Source organism: Cavia porcellus, unplaced genomic scaffold (genome assembly GCF_034190915.1).
Source record: "Cavia porcellus strain 051 isolate PalLab524CR breed Dunkin Hartley unplaced genomic scaffold, mCavPor4.1 scaffold_6, whole genome shotgun sequence".
In the NCBI taxonomy this organism is placed as follows: domain Eukaryota; kingdom Metazoa; phylum Chordata; class Mammalia; order Rodentia; family Caviidae; genus Cavia; species Cavia porcellus.
Window position 1 is genome coordinate 68,634,871 of NW_026947489.1, and position 16,911 is coordinate 68,651,781.

Consider the following 16,911-nt stretch of genomic DNA (forward strand, 5'->3'; position numbering starts at 1 on the left):
GAGAGTAACCCGATACTCGTCTTCATAGGCAAAGGAAAGGTGTGCATGAGACTGAAGCATGAGGGATACAAGCTTGATAAAGAGGCGAACTTTCCAAAGGCAAATAATTATCTTGATAATTTAGGCAAAAAGAGATTTTCTTCAATTATCCTTCCTATCCCCCCCTGCTTTTTTTGCACTGAATTATTCATCCCTACATTCATTTCTGCAACCAGCACTGAATTATCTAGGTAATTGCTCCATTTTCCACTTCATCCTGCTGGGTTGTCTGTGAGCTAGCAGGGCCTGGGGTGAAGGTGTGTGGGGTGAGGGGTGGCAGGGATGCAGAAGGAGCTGAAAGGGGCCAAGAGGTACAACTTCTAGAATCTCAGCCTTGGGGTTCCAGGACAGCCCAGGGATTTTTCTGTGTCACTGCACTGTGGTAGCCCATGATCCTTGTCCCCTGCCTAAGGACTGCTGGCGATGGCAGATACTGCCATCGAATTGATACTGAAGAGGCCCACTTTTCTTTGCATTTAAAAAAAGAGAAGGAAAATAGGAAAATTCATTTATTTTCTTAAAAAAATACATGCACACATTGGTTCATTAATTTCTTATTAAAATTCTGCGTGAGCATGGGCAGGGAAGGGCTAAGGGAGACCCTGGGGAGTGACGGGTAGGAGAACAGATCCACTTGTTAGCATCTACTGAGGTCTCGAGGGAGGGGGTGAGAAGGATGTGACGGTAGGCAGGGGCTTCTCCATCCACCACCACCATGGAGAGGGGCATGGGGGGAATGCAGCAAATTGATGATAGTCAGGGTTTGAACCCAGATGTCCTGCATTCTGAGGACTGTGATTTCAAATTGCTTTGGATGTCACAAATCTGGGGCTTTGCCTCGCCTAGCAAAGGCACTTCAAGCACCTGACAGGAAGCTGTGGATGAGGCCTTGAGCTGTCTGTCCTGTATTTCCTCTGTCGTGCTTGCTTGGGTGTGATTATCTAGACTGCTAGGAACAGAAGCTAACCCAAGGCCAGAAGGATCTTGCTGCAGGAGGCTGCAGACAGAGAAGGGTGGTGGAGGTTGAACCTACCTAGCGGTCCAGGGCAGGCAAATCCAGGCTCTGGGGCTAGTCCTGATTCCAGAATAAACTTGTAGAGTACCCTTGGCCAGCCCCTTCCTCTCTGTGTCCACTTCCTCATCCACACAAAGCTTGCATTGGGTCATTTGGTGATCTTTGTCAGTGTTGTGGACATTGCGATATATAGGGCAACAAAGTGAGACCTTCCAAGGAAAGACAGGCTCCAGTGGCGGGAGGTGGCACCTTGCAGGGTCTCAGTTTCTGTGGCAGCCTTGTACTTACACCCTGCAGTTCTAGACAGGCCCTTAGCAGGGCTGACGAGACGCTGGGCCTAGCCCTGGTAGTCCCAGTGCCCTGCCTCCCGCTGCCCGGCACCTAGCCATGCTCAGAATGGATTCCAATAAAGCTCATTTTCTGCCACTAAGTTTATAACACATCCCCACCTACTGGTCTTAAACATTAACAAAGCTGTGTGGTGACATATGGCTGCATGTGGTCAGACAGAAGACGATGCGGGAGAAGGAAGACAGCCAGAATCCCAGCAGCCAAGGAACCGAGGCCCGGTGCATATCTGGCTCCCCTGGGTTTCCTAAGGGGCCAGGCTGGGGCCACGGGGGGTGGGGAGGGTGGACATAATCTGAAGGAGAACCTTACGGGACAGGCTGGAGATCATGCACTCAGCATCGTGGGACACTACATTCATGTCCTGAGAGGTCACATTCTTCTCATATCAACTGTGACCATGAACCTGCCCCTCCCTCTTGCTGTCTTCTGGTGTCTCTGCCTGTCTCCTCCCATCTCCCATCCCTGTCCTACACCTTGGGGCACCATCCACTCCTTCTGAGCACCTACGTGGGTGAAGCACTAGAGAATGAGGCAAAAACGTAGCAGACATGGCTCTTGCCCTAAAAGCAAGTATGAGCAGATCTGGAGGGTGGCACAGCCAAGCTCACCTGCCCATATCCTGCCCAGGTGGGCATGCCAGTCGGGCAGCTGGGGCCTGAAAGGCAGAATGAAGTACCAAGGTAGCAGCAGAGGGTTTCAGGTCCTTGCATGGTGGTAAAAGGCCCATGAAGAGCTAATTGTAATTCAGGGAGACTCCATGGAGGTGGTGGGTTGGGCTGGGCTTCAAAAGCTAGGCAAGGATTTCTGGAGGAAGCATGTTCCAGATGAAGGGGCTGACGGTGCTGAAGCCAAAAGCAGGAGAGTGGAAGAGGGGTGACTCGTGAGGCACACAGAGGCTGTACTGTGGGCGGGAAGATGCAGATTAGGACAAAATCCTAAAGGACTTTAGATGCCTGAACAAAAGCTGTGTTCTTGGCCCCGTAAGCATAGGGACCAGCAAAAGTTACTGAGCAAAGGAGCTGGCCTACTCAGCTCTCCAACAGATTTAACCACCTTGCTCCCATGAACTCTCATTCAAAAAAAAAAAAGTGGAGCAGAGTCTCCCCTAAAACAAGACAATGGCCATTGTAGATGTTCTCTGGACAGAGCCCTGAGACTGGGAACAATGCAGGGAACACCCAGACACACCATATACCAGGCCCAAGGCTGAGCAGGCCCTGAAAGGGAGAGGGGCTCTGTTCACATGTGGTCTCTGTCCAGCAGTCCTGGCAGAAGGGGAGGAAGAATGGGCCAGAGACCATACTCCCTGTGGAAGCTGGGGGATAGGAGGCAGGCAGCCAAGGTCACCCTGCCCAGTGGCGCCACAGTCAGACAAACCCAGGCTACTTGGCCTCCCAGCTGGCTGTGTGGTCAGAATCCTGTGGTCTTAGCAGCCTGCAAGCCATGGAAAACTGCGTTTGGCCCCAACCCCAGCATCTTGGAATATCCCAGGATACTCATCAAGAGTTGACTTGACTTGAGATTAAGGCTATGAACCTTTTCCTAACAGAGAAGGGTGGCAGGAAGCCCCGGAGAGGATGGTCCAGGGGACATGAGTTTTGTGTTGCTTCTTGAGGGAGTTGATTTCTGTTTTTCTGGACTTAACTCATTGAGGCGGTCTCCAAGTTTTAATATCTGCTGGCATCCTTCCCTAAGAAGGGCAGACCCAGGCATGGGATGAAAAAGACTTCAGGTCTTTGTGAAAGAGCTTGCAAAGGGAGTCTGAGAGCCAGTATGGGAAATGCCTGCTTGCTGAGTGAGGTCCTAGCCCTACTTCCTTGAGGATACTCTTCCTGCACGGGGCCCTGAGCCCCATGCATGCTGGCATTGTGCTGGCACTGGCTGTGTGGACAGACAGCAGTGTAAGCCCATGACGCTGCCCTACTGCCCCAGGACTGCTTGGCACAGAAAGCACTGGCGCCTCAGGAAAAAAGAGACAGAGCTCATACAGGAACCGACAGGCAGCACACAAAGGCCACTGGAACTAGGGATTAGGAAGCAGACAGGGTACCGAAGGCCAGGAAGAACTGTTAATGTCAGATTGAGAGGTGGGCCATGGGGATCAGGGACATGACAGTGTTTGAGCTGCCCAGAGGCCACAGCTGGGTTTGGGGGCCAAACAACCCCCCTCCCCCAAAGAGAAAATGCAAGAGGGTTAGACCCTGGGCTGAGCTCCTGACTTCCTCCTGCTGAACACTTTACTCCAGGCTCTCCAGGCCAAATCACAAACCAGCTTCTGCAGCTCCAGTGCGCAGACAGGCAGCCCACCGAAGCCCTCCTCATCCTCAGATTTGCACTCTGCTGGAGATTTCTGGTTCCTGCTGCACTCCCAACACCGCCACCATACCCCTCACTGGGGCTCTGTCCTGCCCATTGCTCCCTAAAAAGCTGAGCTTAGCTGTCTCTGGTGAACTGAGTACAACAGCTCCCCTGGGGTCATACCAGCTTCTAGCAGGGAAGATCAACCTACCCATTGTAGGGGGTCAGTTTCCACCTCCTCTCCTCCCCCCACCCCTTCTGCCCCAGGTGCCTACTGTTCTAGAGTCCATTCTTTTGTCTTACTGTTTCAACCTTGAGAATGCTTCCTGGTTGGCCGAGTTAGGCCCTGGTTAGAGACCTCCAGCGCTCATCCCATGCTTGGACAGGCTCCTCGGGACCAGCATATGGGGTGGGGGGAGCTGAGCACGACGCATTGAGGGTCCTCCACCACAGCAGAACGCTCACTGCCCCCTCCTCGGAGGCCCTCTCTATCCTGTCAGCTGTTAGCCCTCACTGTGGGGCATCGAAGCACCCACTCACCCTATGTTGGTTGGAGAAATGTATCCCATGGCTGCTGCTTACACGCTGGGAGAGAACAGAGGGCTGCACTTCTTTCTCCTCCCCCCAGCGGCTCTGATCCTCTCCTTGGTCAGCGCCCCTCGCCTCCTGGAGCGTCTCCAGCTTGCGGAAGGCCCGCCGCAGCCTTCTCCCGTCTGGTCTGAGTTTCCAGTGGGAAGCGGGGTGCTGCTCAGAGACCTTCTGTCGCCCACCCGTACCTCTACTGTCCCACTGTCAGCGCGTTCCACCTGCGCCCCTCCCGGTCCCACCCCTTTACCGCGGAGCCCCGGGCTACGCTGGGGAGCAGACGCAACAGATTGCAGACCGCGAGAGCGCGGAGCCCGCTCCCTCCGCGCGCCGCCCGCCCGCGGCCCGGCCCGCGTCCGCTGCCCAGACCCCCGCCCTCGGGTTCGCTAAGCCGGCCATTTAGATGCAGCTCACAGGACCGCGGGCGGCGGGTGGCTGGCGGCGGGCGGGCGGGCAGCCGCGGCTCCCGGCCACTGCCATTCCACTTCCCTTTCCGAGCATCGTCGCAGGAAGCCAGGCGGCAGGCGAGGCGGCCCCCCATCGGCCTGCCTGCAGGGGCCGGGAAGACGCTATCCCAAAGCCCCCGGCCCAGCTGGCTGCAAGGGACACCGCGGGTGGGGCGCCCGGAGCGATCTAGCAGATCTCTCTAGATTACTATAGGTGGACACGCCCCCACGTTCAGGGGTTTGAACCCTTCTTTCCAACCAGAGAAGATTAAACGGCCCCCTCCCCCCACCCTGTGCCGGGGCCCGGCTTGGTCCCCTCGGCGGGCTCCAGCCTCAGCGCCCGCTGGAGGGCTCAAGGGCCGGGGTAACCGGAGCTGCAGAGCAAGATGAGAGCCTACGGAAGAGTCCAGAAGGGGTGGGGTTGGGGTTCCTTCTTTCTGCGGTCCTCCCTCTGCCCCCTCCAGAGGCGCCCGCCGCATCTTCACCCCGGAGTCTGCGCCGCGACACTTACCGTGGGCGAGCAGCGCCGAGAGGCAGAGCAGGGCGGCGCCACCGCGGCCCGACATCTCTGGGGCCATGGCGAGGTGGGGACGGGAGGGGTCTGTGGGGGGCAACAGTCGACGACGACTTGGCCCCGAGCTGGGCTTGATTACATCTAGCTCGGCGTGGCCGTGGCGCCCAGCTGTCTTGGCCGAGGCTTCCGGGTCGAGGGAGCGCGATTCGGGGACACTTTGCGGGGAGGGGGTGTCCCAGGCGCCACGGGCTACACCCTCAGAGTTGGTGGGGGCGCAGCTCCGGGCAGGAGGAGCCTCCACCTCCCTGGGCTGGTGCCCCCTGCAGGATCTGTGAGGCGAGGGGGGAGCCGCACGTGCGGCCCCGGGGCCCGGTGGCCACTGGCGTCCCGGGAGCTGCCTAGAGCGAAGCGCGGGATCTTCTGGCTCCTGGGGCCAGGTTGAATCCGAACTTGCTCAAGGATGCAGGTTCCCAACGCAAGCCCCAGTTTCCTTGATTTCGGCCGTAACTCCTCAAGGAGAGCGCGGCTTTCCGCTTCCAAGAACCCTGCAAGAAGCCCCGACATAAAAATTCCAGGTCAGGTGCAAATGAATGATTTCTTTCGCAAAGAAAGAGAAAATCCAGGCAACTTTAATCCATCTGGAGAGGGAAAAGTTTCCGTGAGGTGCCGAGACAGGCGACGCAGGTCGCCACCACCATAGGCGACGCCCAGTTGGAAAGCTCGAGGTGGGCGTCCAGATGTCTGTCCGCTCGCAGAGCTCGCTCTTGGACTCCAGTGCGCTCTCTCGTCCCTACCAGGGTCCGCGCTTAGCACAGGCCGGCTCCGCGCCGCCTGGCTCCGCAGCGGCTCCGCGACTAGCGCGAGGGTGGCGCGGCTGAACCGGCTGCCTCATGGAGAAGGGGCTTAGAGAAACGACGGAGCGGGAAAACCAGCTAATGCGTCCGGACCCGGGCCCTTCCTGCTCCGAGCGTCGACTCCAGCCTCCAACCCATCAATGCTGCAGGATGAAGAGGGGCTCAGCCAGCTCGCGACAGCTCCGGGTCACCCCCTCTTCTCTCAGGTCTCGTGGTCTCAGCAGAGGGGTACGCTGCCCCGCCTGGCTCCTCGCCTTCCCTGGGGGGACTTGCACAAACCTTTAACTTTTCCGGGGTTCAACGTCTCCGACGCCTCCTCCTCCCCGCGCCCCCGCCCTGCCCCTGTACGATGGCTCCCCCACCGTCTCGGTGGGTGCGGCAGGGCATCGGCTCTAGCTCTTCCGAGTCAGTTTGGACAAGCGGATCGCCGCACCAGTCCGGGCTGCGGGTGGCAAGAGGCGGGCGCCGAGCACGGGGCCAGGGCGCCCAGCACCTGCTCAGCCCCCGGCTGGAGAGGCGGCAGCTGGTGCCTACCGGGCCTGGTGGAGAGGAGATGCCGGTAGGGGGGCCGGCTCCCCATGGACGTATGTGGGGGTAGAAAAATCGAAGAGCAAAAGGGAAAAGGAGGCGGGGGCGGCGGGGGGGGGGAGGTGGCACAGTTGCACGAAGGAGTGGCCGCCGCCGCCGCCGCCTCCTAGGCGCTCGCGCCGGCTGCTCCGCCGTAAATGACTCCAGAGAAACACACGGTCGCCTTCACCGCCTTCCTCTCGGGTCCGGGATTCAGCGCCCACCCGGGCAGGAGCGGGCTCAGAGCTTGGCGCGCTCACTCCCCCCTCCCTTTCCCTCCCCTCCAAGATTCCCCGTGGTCACGTGGCCCCAGAGCGCGCAACCCACGGCTCGCGCGCCACGGTGACTCCCCCCGCCTCCAGCTCCCCCCAGTCTGTCCACGTGTCCATTCCGCATTCCCAGCCTGGGGGCGCGCTCGCCTCCTTAATGAGACTCTGGCAGGGGCAGACCTCGCGCTTCCGTTCTCCTCTGTTTTACGTTTATTTTTCCTCCCTATCGCAAGCTAGCGCTGGAACCGAGAGGAACCGACCGACTGCGGCGGCTGCGTTTCTCCCGGGTAGATGCCACCGCAGTTGCCGTCACCGAAGTCCTTTTTCAAACCATGCAAGCTCGCAGCTGGGCGCCGGAGGCGTTCTGCGGCCGTTCTGCAGGAGGCGCGGGCGGGTAGGGGGCACCCTACCCTCAACTCCAGACTCCGCTTGGGGCTTTCTTGGGGCTCAGGGTGGGAATTAGCCTGGCTGCCGCGCGGAAGCTCTGGGGTTCTGTGTCTTCCTATGGTTCGCTGAGGAGCGGAGGCGCGGAGGCACAGTGTGGGGCCGACCCAGCCAGGCGGCTGGCAGGCTGCGGAAGGGGAGGAGAGGACGGGATGTCTACCTACAGGTTGTTTTGCAAGGCCTTCTTGCACGCCCACCCAGTCACTTGCTGACTAGGGAGAGGGGCAGCACCACCAGGCCCCTTCCCTTAGATTGCAGCCTGGATCAGACCCCACAAGTCAACCTTCTATCAGTCTTTAGATCAATGGCAATGATTGTATAGCATCGGTGTCATGCCCCAATCCCCAAAGGCCTAGTTTCCATCCAGCCCTTGGCAGCAATCCTATGAACATAACCCTTCTTGGAAGGGAGACATGAGTGTTTAGGTTCATCCCTCCATACTTCTCCACACCATCAGACAGTGGGACGAGACAGCCAGGAGTGGTGCTGGACCCTGTGTTCAACCTTCAGTCCCTGTCTGCTTGGGTCCCCCCACCCCCAGCTCTCTGGACCCTGTGAGTTTCCCTTTCATTCAGCAAAGTGGCATTTTATTTGTGGAAAAGGGACTTGGATGGCTCTTGAAATCCTCCCTCCACCCTGGCTGCTGACTGACCCTGCTTCAGCCTGGCACTGGTACCCAGGGGAGCTGCTCTCGAATATCCCTCCCACCCCCATGTCCTCCTAGAATTGGAGATGCAGCCCCAGAGAGGGCTGGCTGGGCTCTTACAGGTCCTGGGGATAGAAAGTACTGGAGAAATCAAAGATGATGATTCTCATTAGGCCCGTAATGCCTGATGGTAATTCATGTCACCCAAGGGCTTATTAACCATCCCACTGAGAAGCAAACCAGCAATCAGGCTGTGTGTGGGAGAAGGGGAAAAAAGCAACCTCCTGAGACTCAGAGGGCTCTGGGAAGGGGGAAAGGACTTGGGGGGATGTCCTTCTATTCTTGCCTGCCTGCTTCCTTGGAAGGGGACACAAAACCTGAAGTTGGCTAGAAGGAAGGGAACAAGGTTGCTTCCTCAAAGGTGCAGACCAGAGATGCTTTTTTACAGTTCTTTGTAGCTGCTCTAGAGGTTGAAGGTCCTCAGCCTCGAGCCCTTCTCCTGGCCATCTTTGGAAACTGGCAGAGTCTTCTCAGCTGGGTTTTTTCAAACACTCAGACATAGGCTTCTCTTTTCTTCTGACTCCATTTCTCCTTCTTCCTCCCCTTCTCTCACACCAGCACTGTATCTCCAGCATCACAGGCATTATGGGCCCAATAGGGAGCAAGAACAAACTGGCCCTTGCCCCATAGATTTCTGTTGTAGAGGAAAAGGCACACACAAAGCTTACACCCAGGAACAGGTACAACACCTGGTGTTACATGCTTTTTGCTCATCTTAAGAAGATCTGTTTTAGGAAGGATGAGGGAATCATGATTTCTGCCCTGCTTTCTGTTCTGCCATGGGCAGTTGCCTTTCATGGACTCAGTCAGTGTTTGATCATTCTTTGATCTTCCAAATACTACATTTTCACCTCCCTAATATAGAGAAGTGAAGGACTGCCAGCAGCTTACCTGGGGAGTAAATACTTGAACAACCTCTACTCCAGTGCCCTGCAACCTGTTACTTTTGGCAGTCCACATCTTAGGGCCCAGGGAGAATGCAGTTGGCATAGAGAAGACACAGCCAGCTGCTCAGTGTCCTGCCTTGACATGTCATTTACCTGGACATAGCTATCATATATTCCCTCTGCTTTTCCTACCACCCATGAGCTGCCCTTGACCTCACCCCTGAGTCCTCCCAGTCATGGATTTCCACTGCAATACCACCAGAACCTGCACAGTGGAGGACAGTGGAACCACACCAAGTGGAGCCAGGGCTGGAAAGACTGGCATGTGTGCTTGCTTCTGTCCCAGTGAGCACATTACCAACTCACGGTGGTATCTCCTTTCAGAGTCGGGACTGAGTGTTTTTCTGAGTTGGCAATGGAGCCCTCTGTTTCCCTCTCCGAGGTGATGCTTGGAGCAGCCTAAGCCTCCTGCCAAGTGTAATGGCAGTGAGCGAGCACTCTATCAGGCCCAGTTACACATGGATGCACTCCAAGGACCCATATAGAAATAAGCACCCCCTCTCTTCCTAACTAGCCCAGGTAACACCTGCCCTTTAGTATGTCCCTGGCTTTTAGATGCCTTCCAGTAATAGAAGACAGGAAAGGACCCTTCGAGGTATCCTGGGAATGCTCTGGGTTCCCAATCTGTCTAGGAAATTCAGAAGGGCTCCAGATTACCTAAGCTATCCTTGTCACTTTATAGCCACAAAGAAAAAAATTGAGACCTGTTAATTCAGTCATTTTATTAGTTTGAATTTTTATTGAGCTCTAATTATGTGTGAAGTGTAGTGCGAGGTACTAGAATGCACAGGCTGAATGAGACAGACAAGACCCAGATGGCAGAAGCTAAGAGCTCCCACAAAGCCATATTGAGAACCTAGTAATACTAATGGCTGTCATTAATGAGTATTTTTATGTGCCAGGCACTGTGCTAGGCATTTTGCATACATGATTTGGGTCCTCACTAAACCCTGTTAGTAGATACTATAATTATTGCCATTTGTGGATGAGAAAACTGAGACTCAGAGAAGGTAAGTTCCTTACGTAGGGTTACCTAGAAAATAACAGCCCCGTCATTCAGAATAACATGTTTGTAATTCCAAAGCTCAGCTGTGTAACCCACTTCTACTGTAAGGACTCAGGATTACACAGACAACAACACCACCATCTCTTGCTGGACGTGCTTCTGGCCAGGGATGCTCTGGGAATACATGGGCCATTCAACCAGGGAAGGTGGTCCAGGGCGGCAGGCCAGTGCAGGTCTTCAGGAGCAAAGAGCCTCTGACCACAGGGTAGTGTTTTTCCCTACAGTGCCATCTTGAGGGGCTCAGCCTCTCACTGCCCCTTCCCCAGCAGCCTGATGCACACCTGTATGTGGTTAGATCTGTGTCAAGTTGACACAGCTGCGTACACATATGGCTGTCATAACCATTTCTAGCCTCTGTCCTGCAGCTGCAGCTCTGTGCCTCCCTCTGTATGTTGAGCCCATAGCTCAGATTCCAGGATTCTGGTTGGTCCGCAGGTAAGGAGAATGTCAGTGGGAGGCCAGCTTGTAGGCTTGCCAAGTAGAGACCTGGCTCTAGTTCTCATAATGCAAGGAGGCTGGACTAGGGTGCCTAGGCTGCCATAACAGCCTGCCATGGACTGGGCGGCTTAAACAGCAAGAATTCCCTTTCTACTTCCCACTTCTGGAGGCTGGAAGTCCACATCCAAGCTGCTAGCAAGGTTGGCTTCCCCAGGCCACTTTCCTTGGCTGGCAGGAGGCTGCCCTCCTATTGTGTGTTCACAGTGTCATTTCTCTGTACATGAGTTCTTGGGCCTTTTTTCATAAGGTCACAAGTTGTAATGGATTAGAGCCCTATGCTAATGGCTCCATTTGAACATAATGACCTCTTTAAAGACATTATTTTAAATATGCTTACATTCTGAGTTACAGAGTGTTGGGACTTCCACATATCTATTTTAGGGGAACACGATTTAGCTTGTAACAGTGACCATAACTTACTATCCTAATCTGGGGGGCTTTTTGTTTTTGTTTTTGTTTTTGTTTTGAGAATAGGAAGGGCTTCTGTTCGCAGTTACCTTTGGACAGCTGTGTTAAATGGGTACACTGGAAGTACTTGCACCTGATGTTCACACCTACCACTCACTCTGCAGCCTGACTTGAACCCCCCTGTCTGTCTCAAGTCCTGGGCACATTAGTTTCTGCTGCTCAGTTTCCCTCTGCGTCCGTCCTGAGCCCCGAGGCATCACTGCAGGGTTCTCCCCCTGACCCTACCCCCACCAGGCGGGAGAGGCTGGAGGGCAGACCCACTGGATTACACTACCCGGTAGCTGTGAGCGCTGTGCAGAGGAACATAGGAGGACAGTGGCTTCTGATCAGCCTGGGTCATAGGTATGGCGGAGCATGGATGGCTTCTGGGAGGAGGTGGCTCCTGGGCTACCCTGAAGGAGGAGCAATTTAGTGTAGGCCTGGGAAGTGGCAAGAAGAGGGAGTGGAGCTGCTTTCCAGAAGAGGGGTAGGTGTGTCAGGGACCCTGAGAGCTGGGGTGCAGCTAGAGACGGAGGCTAGAGAGGCCAGCTGGCCGCTGTCCCCTGAACAGAGGTCCCCGCACACTGAGATCTGTGACTGTGATGACATGCATTCTAGGGTTACTGCACACTTAATCATGCAGAGTTTTGCACTCGAGGGCCAAAGACATTAGGAAACTTATAAAACATCTTGGCAGTGAATGCATATATAAAACACACACACACACAGACACACACACACACACACACACACACACGCACACACACACACACACATGGACTCTGCAAAATGCGTTCCCTCTGCAGCATCTTTTGACTCATTTCCCTAGAATCTCCACCTTTGCTTCCTCTTCAGCCAGCACACAGCACACTCCTCCTGGTCCTTCCTGCCCTTTACCCATGCTGCTGACTCTAGCTATCCTCCCCTCCTCCCTCTGGCACACACATGGACAGTAAGCTGGGACCACCCTGGGCTCCCAGCCAACAGAGGATTTGGACTTCGGCCATACAGGCTGGATGCTACTTTCCCCTTATCCTCCCCACCCCCATGCAGCCTTCCTTAATTCCGGGACAAAGCATTGCCCAAGGCAGGGTGGGGGCAGGGTAGGAGACTATTTCTGCCACCCCCCAGCAGTAGCTAAATGGCAGTAATCTTTATATTACTATAACATGCCAGGTGCAGGGGTAAGAGAAAGAGAGGCTAAGGTCCTCCCTCTCCCAAAGCCTCCTGAGATAGTGCCTGGGATCCCATAGAGCTGAGGTGCCAGCCCTGCCGGGTTTTGGAATTACCAGAATCCTCTTGGTGGATAGGGCCAGTGTGGGCTGCTGGGAAAGGTGAGGGAGGAACCAGGCATGCTGAGGACTGAGAGGAGGCTGGGCTTGCTGAAGAGAAGCCCTATGGCTGCAGACTGTCTAGAGAGCCATTAGAGGCCATTCTCGTAATGCATGAACAGTGGACACTTTGCTTGATTTCACACAAAGGCTCATTTTGGACTAGAGTCAAAACTCAAGTTTTCATTCCCGCTCCCCTAGGATGAAATTCTTGCTTCAGGTTCTCACCACACCCTCAAAATATAATTTGCAGATTCCTATATTTTATTCTTGCTGTAAAACCTTCTGAGGTCCCTCGATGCCTAGAGGACTGATTCCAGATGCCCAGATTTGCTTTTAGAGCTTGACACACCCTGTGCCAGCCTATCCAGCCTTTAGCCACTCTCCCACTGTGGGCTGCCACCGTCTCTGCCAGGGTGTCCTTTTACCACGTGGGAAGACCTGTTCCTCCCGCCCTACCTGTGGAGGTTTTTCTATAAAGCCTGGTTCACTACCCAAGATGGGATTCATCATTGTTTGCCTCATAGCTAGAATTCACACCACCTCCATCTTTGTTTCTTCTACTGTTTTATAAAATCCTTCAAGGTGAAGACTGTATTTTGTTCATCTTCAAATCTTTCACAATTGTTGAACAGTTTCATCCATGGAATAAAGTTTTCTAAATGTTTACTGTGCCTATAAATGAATGAATGAATGAATGAATAGCAAAGGAGGCCTCTGTCCTGCACCATCTCAGGTACTTTCCATTTAGTACTCTTTGAAATTTCACTATAATTCTAAGTGGCTTGTAAATATTATCTCCATTGAGAGAAGAGGAAGGTGAGGTTCAGAGAGGCAAAGTAACTTTCTCAAGGTTACACAGCTAGGAAGTGGCAGAGCTGAGATTCCATCCATGTTAGTTTGCCTCTGAAGCCTGTGTTCAGTTCACCTGCTCAGAGCAAAACGCATTTCACCTTGTGTGGCTGATCATCCTGTGGCTTCTCATGCACACTCAAACTCCGTGAGCAGGAGACACGCAAAGGGGGATGGTCACCTGCAGTAGGTTTCCTCACTCAAGGGCTCATCTCTCCTTGGCCCAAGAGAAGCAGTCACTGTTCTGGCTGGCAGAACAGAGCAGGGGGACCAACCCTGGTCTCAGGGGAGCTGAGTTTCCACCTTATACCTGTCTCTCATGTGGTTACTAGGGACTGGCTAGTGAGGGCTTCTGAACCCAACTCCTGGAGCCAGACTGCCTGAGTTCAAATCTAGCTCTGCTACCTCCTAGCTGTGTGACCTTGGACAACTGCCTTAACCTCTAAGTGCCCAGTTCCTCATCTGTGAAATGGGGCTACTGATAGTACCACAGGTCTTTGGAGCAGAGGCTGGTGGGTAGTGAGTGTTTTGCTCATGCTTGATTATTCTTCTCTTAGACACAGACCCCAAAGGCTTTGCTTTCTTTTCCTGTAGTTTCTTTTTAGTGTCTTTCTATGTCCTGGACAGGTCCCCAAACACTCTGGACCTGCACTTGCTTCCCCTGCAAGGCAGGAAGCAAAACTGGGTAGGGAAAACAGCTCCAAGGCAAGCCAAATCAAAGTGACTTTTTGGGCAACAAATGCTTAATAATAACTTTACAAATCCAGTTGAATTACTATGAATAACCCTCTTTTTTTCTTTCTTCATCTTCTTTTTTTATTTTCTGTATGGATACTGCTCCCATCTCCCAGAGAGCATTCAGCTACAACCCTGAAATCCACCCAAAAGAATCATTACTGGGAAAACAAACTAAAAATAACCCAAGGGAAGCGGAGCGAGCTCAGAAGAAGCCACTGGGAGGTGGGGGGCATCCGAGGCAGCGTTGTTCATGCCCCTGAGGTAACAGAAGCCAATTAAAAAATCTGGTGTGACTGGGAGAGTATTGTGCCCTCCACCACCACAGTGGACTCTGGGTCATTTCCAGTGCTCTTCCCTGTGCCATTTTCTGATGACTTTAAAGAGGGCTTTGGTGGGTGAGGCCCCTTCCCCGGCTCCAGTATCTGGTTTGGTTACTGCTTTTCTTCTTGAGGACTGGAGAGGCCACCTTCATAGGACCAGACCCAGTGTCTGCCATCTTTCCTGTGGTCTCCATGTACCAGATTCTCTCCTTCTTCCTGGAGGTAAGTCCCATTTTCTAGGTACAGGAAGAAGCTCAGAGAGGCTGAGTCATTGGTTTGAGGACACACAAGGATCAAAGCATGAAGCTGGATTTGAGCTCAGGTGAGGTTAGTAACTAGGGTTTCTCTAGGAAGCACAATGTGAGGTTTAGCTTCTCCAGGTGCTGCACTGTGTGGGTATAGGAGGTAGAAGCCATGTCTCCTCTTCAGATGTCTCTGTGTCTCTCTTTTCTGGTGCTCCACAAGACAAGGCTATGCCTCTCCATCAGACAGGTGGTCCTCAAGGATGGGTCTCTCCAATCATTCTGGGACATGGCCCAGTGAAAGCTGTATCTCATCAGTCTCAGTGCTGCCTCAGGAAAGGCTGAAACTTCCCCAACCAGGCAAGGTCCTCTTCAACCTGCTGGAGACTGTCACCCTCATCTGACCAGTACCACCAGCCCCTGCCTTTCCCTTCATTTGTCACCTGAGTTCTTGAGTTGGCAGGCAGGTGACAGCTGACAAATGGGAAGGCAATGGGGTAAGCACAGGTCTCCCCTTGGCAGGGACCAAGGCCACTTGCCTCCTCCTGCAGAGATGGATGCATGTCCTAGGGAAGGCAGACGGCTCAGCTTCCAGAGTGTGCTGCCACTCCTATGATTGAAATGTGTCCCTGTGGCACTAATGCTGGCTCTGGGGATGGGTGGCTGCTAGTCCCCCCACCTGGCCTGCAGGCCACATCCATCCAGGGAAGATAGATGACGTTATTCCAAGTCAAGATGATGCAACCAGGGTCAGAATGAAGTGTTTAATTGGAATTTCAGGGGCCAGGCCTGGTTTTGGTGGAAGTGATTGATTCCCAAGATGTGCCAGTCAAAGTCACAGCTACAGCAGGGGAGAAGACACAGGGGAATCTGTGAGTGACGTTGGAGGTTGGGAGTCGGGGTGGTCACAGATTCCCAGGCTCTGCCAAATTTCACAGTGAGAACACCCAACAGACTTCCAAGTCTGCCAGGCTATATAGCTCCTACAAAGGAAAACTGAGGCACAACAGATGGGATGTATTGCTGGGATGAGGGTACTGGAGCTCTATGTGTCTGGGTTCAGTTTTCTCTAATTGTACTGTTCCTTGCTCCTCATCCCTTCTGATTCCCAGGCTAGTGCTGGCCTCCTCCCTGTGCTAAGCAGGGTGCTGTGTGGACAGGAGCATTGTTCCTGTGACACCGAGAGAACACTGCCATCTGAAACCTCCCTGTCCTGGCTGCAGTCCATTGAGAACTGGCAGGGTGATGGCAAAACTTAGGAGCCACTGACCTCCCTGTATGTGTAGGGGAAGCTCCTCATAGGCTCCAGAGCCTTATAGGTCATAGCTGGGTGGGGAAAAACCAAGACAGAGAGCTGGACTTCCTGTCACCCACGAGTAACCCTCTTAGGTGTCACAGTGGTCCTGCCCCAGGAGCTAAGGAAGAATTGAGTGTGGAAGCAGGCCGAACTCTATCCATCCTGCCCCTGCAGAAGTTGACTGTAGGTTGGTACTTGACAGGGGAGGCCATGGCATGATACACAAGGTGTCCCTTGGTATAAGCAGCTAAGGGTACTGTGTGTACTCTCCTTGACTGGGCACAGGGTTGAGGAGAAAGGACAGCTGGGGAGGTGACCAGAGAAGAGGGCACTGAGGCTCCAAGAGGAAGGTGATGTTTATCTCAGCAGAGACAGGCACTTGCAGGGAGGGGGAGTTGGGGAGGCTGTGGAATCTGGAGGCTGTATCTAAAACTTTGAGTGACACAGAAGGGACAGAGGCCTGAGTAAGGGCATGAGACTTTCTAGATGTGAGATGGAGAGGGCTCACTCTCTCCAAAGCCCACTGTATTTCATGTCTCAGTGCCAGAAGGTTGGATCCAGGGCATTACACTTCCGTCATCATAAACACGATCACCATTGTCAGAAACATTGCTATTGCCAGCATCACCAGTGTCAACATCATTACCACTGGTGCCTTCACCACCAACATCACTGTCACCGTTATTGTCCCCACCATTGCCCCCAGCATTATTATCATCATCACCATCACTGCCATCATGATCATCCTCAGGGTCATCATGATTACCATCATCAGTCCTTGTCCTCCCTCCATTGCTACAGGATACTCTATAATGTGTCCCAAAGCACCTCCATGTTCTTTCTCAAGTAAGACATTAACCAGGGGCTTTCCCAGTATCTCCTTTACTGAAGAGGAGTGGAGTTCAGAGATGGTAAGATAAACCTAAGGTTAAAGAGCACATGTGCAGGCAGCTGTCCCCAGAACCAAGTTCGTGGCTGCTGGCTCAGAGTGTTCCTCCTGTACCTCACTGCAGTAGGGTCACCAGTGCCCTCCTTATCTTGCTCCTCTTCCTCCATCTGCTTAGTATAATCACAACCGGCAAGGA

At 53.9% G+C, this 16,911-nt stretch overlaps 1 protein-coding gene across 2 annotated transcripts in view; it reads right to left on the reverse strand.

Annotated features, from left to right (window-relative positions):
• Tmem132e (transmembrane protein 132E) overlaps positions 1-6,951 on the reverse strand; it is a 53,455-nt gene extending 46,504 nt beyond the window's left edge. Inside the window, exon 1 of one of the 2 annotated variants that reach the window (XM_023565001.2) lies at positions 5,246-6,951. In XM_023565001.2, the coding sequence (XP_023420769.1) occupies positions 5,246-5,312 (67 nt within the window). In that variant the 5' untranslated portion in view covers positions 5,313-6,951. The remainder of the gene's footprint in view (positions 1-5,245) is intronic. The other variant, XM_005003525.4, reaches the window with a different exon arrangement.
• Between the last annotated feature and the right edge of the window lie 9,960 nt (positions 6,952-16,911).